Here is a 12,313-nt window from a genome sequence, read left to right as displayed (position 1 = left end):
GAACTAATTTTCATAACTTCCTTACATACAATGAAGTCCCTTGAACAATACAGCAGTATTGATTTGAACTCTGTCTTACTCCCCTCAGTCTCTCTTCTTCTGTATGTAATTATGTCGCCTAAATTAAGTTCTAAACAAACGGGACAGTAAAGATGTAGGTCCACTCCCACACGGTCTGAATTAAACAATGGATTGATGTCGTCTTGCAGTTCCAACATTTGTGGACCCAAAAGGTGACTGTCCCATTCCAGGACATTGATCCCAGGATGAGGTTCAGCCATGGATCCACTCTCCTCCCATTCAATCTCTGGAACCAGCATACCCTGACAAAAAAAAAAAAAAAAAAAAAGATACTGTTTATGAACAGCACTGTTTTTTTTAATGTTTTAGATTATGTAGGAACAGAGACCCACTAATAATGACTTATATTGTTTCTAGCAGGCAGACCTAATATCTCCATAACTGTTTATAATTTGCAAATAAGTGACTCTTAACAAAGTAGTGAGATTAGTACAGCTGATGGCTCATAATGCCAAACATTGTGATGCATTTTGAACTTGCAGATGTGCTATTCTTCCTACTTGATTTAAAAAACCAAACAATTTAGGGAAATAGTTTGCACCACACAACAATAAGACTTTTCATTCATTTTTGATGAAAATTCCTTGTAGTCATTGTGATTTCATCATACTGTTCTTGATACTTTCCACTTTAGTCGAACTGCACACAAATCAGTTGTCCAGTACAGTGAGATTAAATAAAGCAGGGTTTTTCAACCAGTGTGTGTGCCGCGGGAGATGGTCAAGTGTGCCGTGGGGAATTGCCCTACTTCACTGATCTGAAATCATTTTCCATCTCCAGGAAATCAGCTCTTTGTTAATCCAAACAGGCACTGATAAAACACTGAGTAGTTAGGAATATAAAAGATCTTAAAATGACTTTTTCTTTGTGTTTATTTAATTCTATAAAATACATTTTGATAAGGTTGACGGTACCGTGATTTAGCTGCAGCTATAACCTTGTAAGGAAAAGTCCCGCCCCTTTAACTGTCTCCACCAATCATTCTTGAAGGCTTAATCACATGTCATCAGTCTGACCAATGAGAAGTGGTTAAAGTTTTCACTTCCTTGTTTTTAATTCTGCTGATAAAGTCGCTCAGTTATAACAAAAATACCAGCTAAAGCTTGTCTTTAGCGGTGTAACTTTCCACAGAGTCCGGTGTCAGACCGTGGAACAAGAGAACAAAGGTTGAAAAACACTGAAATAAAGCACTTACCCGGGGATCAGAAACAGGGTTCTGGGTCAAGCCCAAATGCCACAGCTGATTTGGTGTCATGATTGGATGGCTGTCCCACGCGTCACTAAAGACATCCAAACTGGCCTGAATGCGTGGTAGGAAGATGTAATGGCAGCAGAATACGTGATGTTACTGATATTGAGCAAGTCTTGGTCCTCAGGAGAGTGCAGGATGTTGTAATATAAACCAGTAACAGTCATGAAGACATCACACCAGAGGAGCTCAATCCTGTATTTGGAAAAAAGCAAAAAGAAATATTATATTGTCAGATTTATTTTTAATACATCATTCACTTTTATGTATATATTAAAGCATCTAAAACTAGGTTCAACTCACCGTTGATTGTGTGTACACTTTTCCCACAATGAAGCCGTTTGTGTCAGTTGTACGTACTGTGAGCATTAACTCGGCTATGCCCACGTTTTCTCCTCCGTGATCTCCTCTCACCCTGACAATAACATGAAAATCATGTCTCAAACACATAATTACAAATGCATCGCCAATACGGTACACATCAACTTAAAATGTAATGTTCTTATGTATGATGCCAATAAGTAGAATTTCTAGGTTAGATAAATTGCAGGAGTGGGTTACATGTATCACTGGGGAAAAAAATGAGGTGAGAGAGACTGTTAAGGGGGGGTAAAATGTTATTCACGAGGGGAAAGTTTTAGAGTTGGCTTTGTTTTCAGAGGAGTCTAAAAAAAGTTATTTTATTTTTGTACAAAAAACCAAGTACTTATACTGCCTGATATGTGAATAAAAGATTTCTTTATGAAAAACATGAATACCTCAGAGGTAAGCCATAAACGTTCACAGCGTCACTGAAGAAGGCCAAGTGGGTGTCTGCACAGTTGTTCTCTGCTATCTTCTCAGGTACAAGATCTATGGAATACAAGTACAAATACTTTCAACTGACAGATATTTACAGGGGCAAAAATGCTAAATTCCCAATTGACAGGTAAAACAGTAATACAATAGGATGATAAAATATGAAATAGAATAGAATAGAAAGGTATTTAGGATGTCACGCTTCAGCAATTTTTAGAGAATAAATAAAAACACAACAAACATGGATGGATCATTTAGCTGTCTGAGATTAAATTACATAATTTTCAAATATTAGAAAGGGGAATTTTTTAAAACACTCTTGCTATGATAACTTGAGCTTGTAGTAAAGAACAGCTTTAAAAAAATATCAGAGACAAGACACTGATCACAGGAAGCCTGTGTGTAATACTTACAGTAACTTCTACTCAAATCACTGTTGACAGCAGATTTCTCCCATCCGCCCTTTCTGTGACTACTTATTGACTACAAAACAGCCTAAAAACACAATGTTTGGGATTCTTGTCATTTTGTCATTGGAAGTAAAGATACGGGGAATTTAGTGGCTGTCACTCTGACACAATCTCATAGGGCTGGTCATCACAATGAATACGGGTTCTAACGTTAGAAACGTTAATGAGGCTTCTTTCATTCTCAGTGGATTCATGTATGTTATGTTTAAAAAAATGCCGTTTTCATGAATGTCATATGAATTAACTTTGTTGCACATATCCACCCCGTCTTAAAGTCTGGGTTGTGAAAAGACTGTCTAACTTTAACCCGGATCGCGTTTACATAAAGGCAGCACACGGGACAGCTAACTTACTAGCTAGTTAGCATAGCATCAGTGTTTAAACAAATCCCCGTCTCTAAATCAATACTTTTTATTAAACTTTCTGTGCTGCTGTAAATCCGGCATGTTTTCCCCTTGGCTCCTTATGAATCATGTTAAGAACCTACAGATTGGCTGTATATCTAGCTTGAACCGACGCGCTAGCTTAAACTTCCCTCACACTCACACAGGGCAGGCAGACACAATTTGAGTCGAAAGCCGGCTAGTTTCGAGGCCCCTGGTTGGTTGTAGTTACTCGTGTTGTGTGAAGAGCTGGTATGCCAAGTATAAAACTTGACAAAACCATCATAAGTCCTCCCCCGCTTTCATAAAAAATATGACCGCACAGGCTAAGCTAAGCTAATTTGCGGTGGGGGTACTCTGCAAACGACTCGGCTGCAGTGTTCATAAAGCATTCACACATGTCACTTGGCTAAGGAGACCGCTTCAACTTAGTATTCAATAACATTACAAGATGTACAACGAGGGAATGATAAAATAAGTGCATTACTTACGGGCTGAGACTGTTCCCGTTCTGAAGACCTCTCCGCCATGTTTGCCGCCCGCGTCCTCCCAACTGCCGTGCTGAACAGCTCCCTCCCTCGTCAGTTGAGAGTGAAGAGTGTAAGGGGCCATTCGATTGGCTAAAAGCGAACCCGCCTGCTTTGCCGATGAGTTTGATTGACAGATTCACTAGCCAATGGTGACATTAGTTGACCCGCTCCGTCAGATGAGTCTCAATATTCACCGTAGAAAAATCTCTCACACACACGGGGAGATTCACAAACGAGAACGGGATTTTGAATGCACAGTCTGCAGTTCGAATGATCTGTGAGTTCACATCACATGTGTACCTAAAAGTCACGTTTGTGAAGCACTTACTGTGCATTTCTGATACATTTATTGTGAATTCCTAAAATGTTTATGTGAAAAACAGTGTGCACATTTGTGAGAAACACTTATTGTGCATTTGTAAAACATTTAGTGTGCATTTGTGAAACATAATCTGTGTGTTTGTGAAACACAGGGTGTGTATTTCCGAATTTATTTTTCACGTTTGCATAAAATGACATTTGTGAATCGGAGCGTGTGTATTTGTAAAACCGGTTGTGTGCATTTCTGATTATTGAGACTGAAATAACTCCATAGCCGCATGCGGCTCTTGGCCAATGAGCGTGCGGCTCTTTGCGTCTCATCATATTTTATATATACTGTGCCTCATTTCATATTTTTTTCCCTCTTAAACCATGTTCCAACCATCAGATGGTATTAAAAATAAATAATAATTAATAATAAAAGTGATTTGGCAGTGTGTGTGTATGTGTTTGATTTTGCTCCCGACACATACGTGACCGCCAATCATTTGCGCGGGTTACGCCCACTGTCGAAACACAGATATAGATTTGATGTGCTTGCAGACCGTTACCCTCATGGTCAAAATGGTGAAATTCAGAGTATAAAGATAAACACAGGACGTGTCCGGAAGAACGGGAAGATTCTTTCTTTTTTACTGAACATAATGGAAAGTCACGATGTTTATTATTATGAGCTTTAGGAAGCAGTAACATTGGTCATGGCAGAAAGGAACAGAACGTGTCCCGGAGAAAATTAAAAACTCTTCCTGATCATCTGACACAAATTGTCTCCTTCATTAACAAGTTGAAGCTTTTCAAAGTGCTCATTCTAAACGGCCATCATCCCACTTTCCTTCTTTGTGGAGCTCACAGCAGAAAGCTGCAATCAGAATGAACGAGGCGCAGAACGTGACGCTGCTTGCGCAACTGGACGGAAACGACCGCAGATCACTTTTCTCATGGATCCTTTAATGCAGAGACTGACTGCCTGAGATCCCTGCTGGTCACTGATGAGGCAGCGAGAGAACCAGAGATAAATGAGCAGAAATCTCTTTGAAAGAAGGCCCTGTTATAATTAGGAGAACAGACATCGGTCCGTTCTGACCGACACTCAGGTAAAGGAGCTGATCAGTGTTGCCAGATAGTGACACAGTTTTCCAGCCCAAAAGTCACGAGAAAACCGCCAGACCCAGCGAAAAACCGCCCAATCCGCCCACCCCGCACACATATCTATGGTGTGGAGAACTCGGGGTTAGCCCCGCCTTCAGCCCCTAAGAGTCATGGGAAGTAGGACATTTTCAGTGTAAAACCGTGAGCCAGGTAGCTGTTAGCAGATTTGAGTTGCATGCCGTTTGGCTGAGTGAGTGAGAAAAGAAGTTACCAGGTTCCTAAACATGAGCAGGAAGGAGAGGCGTGGATAATGCAGCCAGTTAAATTTAAACTCAGAACTTGTTGGACTATTCCTTTTAAGTACGAACTGACTCATTGCAATGTATTACTATTAAATAGGTTATTTGCCTTTGATGCAGATGTCAGTCATTCAATTTTAAATTAAAAAAACATATAAAAGCAAGATATTCTAATGAAGGTCAAAATTAATTTAAGTTGCACACAACTGACATGTAATGTATTTAATGTGTTTATTGTGAATATGAATGACTCAGACACCAGAAGGATGCTCTGTCCAGATGTTTGTGTATTTGTTGGTGTAAGGGTCATTGAAAGAGGAATGTTGAGACACAAAGAATTACCAGTTAAATGCTGTTGGATAAATGGTGAAATATTCAGTTTTATCATCGTAAATCTGACTTCAGAGGAGTCAGTGCCACTCCAGCATCAACCTCACCGCCTGTCACTGTGTGGTTGTGTGTGTCAGAGAGAGGCAGACAAAAGAGTGAGATAAAGAGAGAGAGAGAGTGTGTGTGTGTGTGAGAGAGATGAGAGAGAGAGAGAGAGTGTGTGTGTGTGAGAGAGATGAGAGAGAGAGTGTGTGGAGGGGGTCTCTGACCTCCAGGGTAGTCTCTGTGTTTACTCTGGCTAAGCTGCATTGATGTGTGTATTGAAGGTGGATTCTTTCCTTGAAATAAACATCAGTACAAAACTTGCTGTTCTGTTGTAGGGAGATGAGTGTGTTATGGAAAGTAATACGGCTTTAATTGCGTGTGTGTGTACGTTTTGGCAGGTCAGTGTGTGGTGTGGCTCTTTGACTCTCACAGCGAAAAAATTTGGCTCTTGGTGACAAACTTGTTCGCCACCCCTGGTCTAGTGGGTCTAGATGACCCAACTCCCAACGTTAAAGTGCCTAGGATAGCACAAGGGTTAAGTAAGGTTTTTGACCAAAACCCTACAGAAGTTCTAACTTGAGTACTTCTGATAAATGACTTTACCCAGTCATTTTGATGATTGCTTTACTAATATTATGTCAAAGTAATTCTACTTTCACTTGAGTAATTTTGGATAATTACTAGCCTTTGTAAACACACTAGCTAGAAAAATATATCCAAAAAAAACAGCAGATTATTGCTTTTAGAGAGAATTTTATTTGCTAGGATTAAACAAAAGAACAGTCTAGAAAAAGCTCCCTGTGTCATAATTGTGCGTATGACTTGCGTTCCGGCTCTGTCGCAAGCGATCACATTACAATTGCATTAAACTTTGGGAAAAGAGAGAAGTCTGAGCAAGTCAGCGCCATGCTCCTTGTGCAACTTTTACAGTAGCTGTTGGTTAACGGTTTGCTTCAGTGCGCTCATTTGGAGCTACAGCTCCGACATGATGTTAGAGGCCAGACTGCAGGTCAGCCCGGTGCCATCCGGCTCCACGTTGATCTTCTTCACCACTCCGTCCTCCACCAACATCACATACCTGAGGCACGGGTCAGAACCGCAGTTAGCTTCAGCTTGAAAACCACAAGCGCCGTGATCAGGACTGCAGGAGCATGAAGGACAAATGAATGTTACCTCTTTGAACGTTTGTTTCCCAGCACCTGCACTATCTGGTCACTGTCTAGTAACAGGTCAACAGCCTGTAAACCAGAAAGGAAAGGCGGATCAGAAGGCAAAATGACAACGTTAAACTGTGTTTGCTTGCTGTACGGCAAATGTTGTTACTTTTGTAAATGCTCCAGTCGGATCAGCCAACATTCGGACCTGCAAATGGAGAAGAGGAAGCAAGCTCAACCTCCAGTCTTTATCAATACAGACTGTATAATGCAGACAGGAATCCATACTTTGCCCTCTGCTCCGTGCTCCTTCCCCCATGCAGCCATGACGAATGCATCGTTGACTGAGATGCACGCCACTTCATGTATGCCTTTACTTTTTAAGCTCTGAGCTTCCTGCACAAAACCTGGGAGGTGAGTCTGGAGCAACAAGAGAGGAAATCATGAGCGGGCAAAAGATCACTGCATGCAAATCAAGAACAACCAGGGTCAACTGACGCTTTACCTTAGAGCAGCCCGGAGTGAAAGCTCCAGGAACAGCAAAGAGGACTCCCTTTTTCCCCTTAAAGAGCTGATCCATGGACACCTTTTTTCCTGGCTCCCCCTCATCAACTGCCACAGCTGGAAGCTGTTCACCAACCTGTTAATGAATCCACAATGAGTGCATATATTCTAACAATAAGAAAATAACAGCGTACCTACAACATTTGAATTGTTGTTTTTACATTATCACCTAATTTATTTACATCATTAATGTTACTTTGATAAAAGAAAAATGATTTTCTCTTTTTTTTATCTCAAACGTGTGCTAGAATTTGCTTTTTACTTGTACATAGATATAAATCTGCAAATTTAATCATTGTAAATTAGATATGACAAAAAGAAGAAATAAGTAACACAACAAAAATTAAACAAAACAAAGACATTTTATTAGTCACACATTTTAAAAATGTGATGGGCATTTTCTACTGAATAATAACCTTATTCCTTCTTATTCCTTATACCTTATGACCTTATTCCATTGAATTGTTTTAAAGCAAAACTTTCTGAGCTTTTAAAAGAAACATGCACATGTCACCCTTGACCTATCTGTACCACTTTTTAATTAATCCTATTAGTCATTGCCCTACTGTTCATTTCAATTTTAATTGCATCTGTATTTTGTAATGTATTTTATTTCAGTTGTTTTTTAACTGTATTTATTTTGTATTGATGCCCTTTGGCCCAGGTCTTCCTTGAAGAAGAGATGCAGTCTCAATGGAATTTCCTGGTAAAATAAAATATAATAAAATAAATAATAATAATAATAATAATAATAATAATGCGTTTTCTAAACAAGATTGTGCACTTCTACTAAGGACCACTTGAGGGCGACAAAATCACAAAAAGATCACCTAATTCAGAAAAGACAGTTTAATCATTTTCCATGTAGGTTTTTTAATATTAATGTTGATGCATATTTCATCTTAAAAATACATTTTTTACGTTTCATTGTCAACAACAAACCAGGAGATCGCTATTTATTATAATGTACGTACGCCATTACACAGATATTATGACGTTTGGGATTATGAAAACCAACTTTAACAATAACAGGTTGCAAAAAAAATCGAAAAAACAGAAAAGGTTCATTCAGAGATACGATCACATTTGTTTAAAAAGAAAGGGCACAGAACTGAAAAGCGCAAATTATAAACCAAAAAAAAAATCAGCTTTCGAAAATCGTCAAAATCCGAGTGGTCATTTGGGGCAAGTAAAAATGACCTTTTAGGTAAAGGTTGGCCAAGCTGCCAAAGATACACATTAAATAAATATCTAGAAGCTATCTTCCAAAATACGTAATGCTTAAATTCTGTTTAAATGTTCACTAAAAACTTCTGCGTTTTGGTTGGAAATGGAGGAAACTCCCTTTTTGCTCCGCCTGATATAGCGGCTGGTGTTAGCCACGTTAGCATGTTAGGCTACAAACGGAATAAAACCAAATCCCGCGGTCTCAATCCAATAATAAGATCCGCACATGGCGGTCTCTACGGGTGTAGAGTGTACAGCGGCAGGTTTGGTACCTGAATCGGCATTCTGGAGATAGAAGAACCGTGGAGAAGTCTGTGTAGCAGCAGCCCGCAGTGCCTGATGGGACTGGATCTAATGAAGAGCATCGCGTCGCGCGGAGACGCTGGTAGTGGGCTCACGCGGGAGCAGCCCTCAGGGACGGGAGTGCCTAAGGTTTCTGCTCCTAACGGAGCTGGAACGGGCTCCTCCAGTCAAACGGGTTTACGGGATCGACCCACTTTACTGTAAAGACTGAAAATAGCTTCAAGCTAACTGGCTGCACAGCTCTTTAATCCGAACGCTAGTCGGAACTACTTAAAAGTGGTTTAAATAAATCTGAGGGGATGCCAAAACATTTGAATACTTAAGCAGAGCCTGCTGACTCAACAATTTGAAAGCTGAATTACTGCAACAATCCGATTGGACACATTTACATGAACCTTTTCCACATTTCTTTCATAGTTGGTGTGGAGATTTTTGATTCACTTGCTTTTTTTGTCAATGGTTGTAAGAATGTGATATTTTTTTCTTACAACTATTTTCTCCTGGACTCTCACCATTATTCCTAAAATCTGATTACAATTAAATCTAAGAAATCTGATTTTTGTTTTCATGATCGCTTATCTTGTATTGATGGTTTGCGTGCAAAATGACAGACATCAATACGAATTGTTGCAAGAACATTTAATCACCAAGCTAAAATACCATTACAGTCCCACTCGGATCATTGCGTGATCTATTTCAAAGCATTCCCAGTGGTATTTAAATTAGGATTGAGCTGTTTTTAGAAAAAAAAAATCACAAAACCTCTGGACATAGGACATAGTTTCTGCAGAGTGGCAGTAGTTCACTTTCTAGGACATAGTTTCTGCAGAGTGGCAGTAGTTCACTTTCTAGGACATAGTTTCTGCAGAGTGGCAGTAGTTCATTAGAAATTCAGAAATTCAGTTCTGGGTTGTGGTCAAGACTACAGGGTGTGGAGCAACACAGCCCCACTTCTCCTCCCTGTTATGAGAGCTCTCTGTTTACACACTTTCTCGCTAGCTCACACCCCCTACCAAATATTACTGTTGCAACAAAAATAGCCAGCTATGTTAGCTCAAACGAGGAAAACAAAGACGTACAATGGGGCAAAAAAGTATTTAGTCATCCATCAATTCTGCAACTTCTCCCACTTAAAACAATAAAGAGGCCTTTAATTTTCATCATAGGTATACCTCAACTATGAGAAACAAAATGAAAGAAAAAATCCAGAAATCACATTGTCTGATTTTTACAGAATTTATTTGTAAATTATGGTGAAAAATAAGTACCGGTATTTAGTCACCAACAAAAGTTCAGCTCAATACTTTGTTATAAACCCTTTGTTGGCGATGACAGCAGTCAAATGTTTTCTCTAAGTCTACACAAGGTTTTCACTAACTGTTGCTGGTATTTTGGCCCATTCCTCCATGCAGATCTCCTCTATAGCAGTGATGTTTTGGGGCTGTTGCTTGGCAACACAGACTTTCAACTACCTCAAAGATTTTCTATGGGATTGAGATCAGGAGTCTGGCTAGGCCGCTCCAGGACATTGAAATGCTTCTTACAAACGTACTCCTTCGTTACCCGGGCAGTGTGTTTGGGATTGTTGTAATTCTGAGAGATCCAGCCACGTTTCATCTTCAATGCCCCTGCTGATGGGAGGAGGTTTTCACTCAGAATCTGATGATACATGGCCCCATTCATTCTTTCCTTTACACGGATCAGTCGTCCTGGTCCTTTTGCTGAAAAACGGCCCCATATCATGATGTTTCCACCCCCATGTTATACAGTAGATATGGTGTTCTTTGGATGCAACTCAGCATTCTTTGTCCTCCAAAATGATGGGTAGAGTTTTTACCAAAAAGTTCTATTTTGGTTTCATCTGACCATAGTACATTCTCCAAATCGTCTTCTGGATCATCCAAATGCTCTCTAGCAACTATAGACGGGCCTGCACATGTACTGGTTTTAGCAGGGGGACACGTCTGGCACTGCAGGGTTTGAGTCCCTGGTGGTGTAGTGTGTTGCTGATGGTAGCCTTTGTGTGGTCCCAGCTCTTTGCAGGTCAGTCACTAGGTCCCCCTGATTGAGGGAGATTATCAGTGGTCTTGTATGTCTTCCATTTCCTAAAAATTGCTCCCACAGTTGATTTTTTCACACCAAGCTGCTTACTTATTGCAGATTCAGTCTTCCCAGCCTGGTGCAGGTCAACTATTCAGTTTCTGGTGTCCTTAGACTGCTCTTTGTTCTTGGCCATAGTGGAGTTTGGAGTGTGACTGTTTGAGGTTGTGGACAGGTGTCTTTGATATAGATAACCAGTTCAAACAGGTAACATTAATACAGGTAACGAGTGGAGAACAGATGACCCTCTTACAGAAGAAGTTACAGGTCTGTGAGCCAGAAATTTTGCTTTTTGTAGGTGACTAAATACCTATTTTCCATGAAAATTTACAAAGAAATTCTTTAAATATCAGATCAGATCTCGTGATTTGTTTTATTTTGTCTCTCATAGTTGAGGTATACCTATAATGAAAATTACAGGCCTTTCTCACCTTTTTAACTTGCAGAATTTCACAATCAGTGGCTGATTACCCCCCCCCCCCCCTCACTGTACAAAGATCTAGTCGTCAACAAGCGGATGCATCAGAATGGAGCAGTGGAGGGAGCTTGTGACCGGCCCAGCATATGTTCTGCATCAAAAATCTATTTTTTCATATTGCATTTTTGCGTCTGTTTCTGATACACAATTATTTGGATAAAGAAATATGAAAAAAGTGCAATTTTAAAGTAAACTTTATACGTATTCCATCATCAGAAAAATGCCATAATAATGCTTTAAAAACATTATTTTCATTGGAGTGGGTCTTTAAAGGTTCTGAGTAAAAACTCAAGGAGATTTCAAACCTTATGTATTCTTTAAAAGAACTAGTATTTAGGAGCAGAATGAAGACTTTCAGAATGTTCAAACGGAGGACAGATCATGACATGAAGTTCATACATTTTATTAGTGATTGAGTTTTTGAGGACTAAACTCAATTATTCTATGTTTACCTGTTTTAGATCCAAACAAAATGAATTACAGCTCGTATTGAAAAGAGCAGGGAACCTCCAGGCCCTTCAATTAAACATGAAAATAATTCAACTGGGCTACACTCAATAGTTTTAGAACTTTCATTTATGAAATAGATATAGATATGAGATATATATATATATATATATAGATATATATATATATATATATATAGATATAGATATATATATAGATATAGATATATAGATATCTATATATATATATACATTTTTAAAAATATTTTTCTTGTAAAGCCAAATTTTTAAAAATTGACATGGGGCAGACAGATTATACTGCCCACTAGTGGCGCATGCCCCTCACTGGAAGAAGTTTTACCTTTAATTTCTAGTGGTGTTACAAAATATGTGATTTCCTCCAACTTGATTAACTTTTAATGACACAAAATCAAACAACAACCATA

General features: G+C 39.3%; 1 protein-coding gene across 1 annotated transcript; it reads right to left on the bottom strand.

Moving 5' to 3' along the window:
- Positions 1-6,328: 6,328 nt before the first annotated feature.
- Positions 6,329-9,081, bottom strand: prdx5 (peroxiredoxin 5). Its single transcript, XM_004076582.4, has 6 exons — positions 8,813-9,081; positions 7,255-7,389; positions 7,038-7,169; positions 6,919-6,957; positions 6,769-6,833; positions 6,329-6,673 (listed from the first exon to the last, which is right to left on the bottom strand). Exons 1-6 carry the CDS (start codon positions 8,903-8,905, stop codon positions 6,568-6,570), a joined length of 570 nt encoding a protein of 189 aa, XP_004076630.2. The 5' UTR covers positions 8,906-9,081; the 3' UTR covers positions 6,329-6,567.
- Between the last annotated feature and the right edge of the window lie 3,232 nt (positions 9,082-12,313).

The sequence above is a fragment of the Oryzias latipes genome, chromosome 14 (assembly GCF_002234675.1).
Source record: "Oryzias latipes chromosome 14, ASM223467v1".
Lineage (NCBI taxonomy): Eukaryota > Metazoa > Chordata > Actinopteri > Beloniformes > Adrianichthyidae > Oryzias > Oryzias latipes.
This window is presented reverse-complemented; position numbering and strand designations above follow the sequence as displayed.

Coding starts and splice junctions, on each gene's coding strand:
- prdx5 (XM_004076582.4), bottom strand. CDS start 8,905: ATGCTCTTCATTAGATCCAGTCCCATCAGGCACTGCGGGCTGCTGCTA. Junction 7,390..8,812: donor TCTCCAGAATGCCGATTCAG/GTACCAAACCTG, acceptor ATTCATTAACAG/GTTGGTGAACAGCTTCCAGC. Junction 7,170..7,254: donor TCACTCCGGGCTGCTCTAAG/GTAAAGCGTCAG, acceptor TTGTTGCTCCAG/ACTCACCTCCCAGGTTTTGT.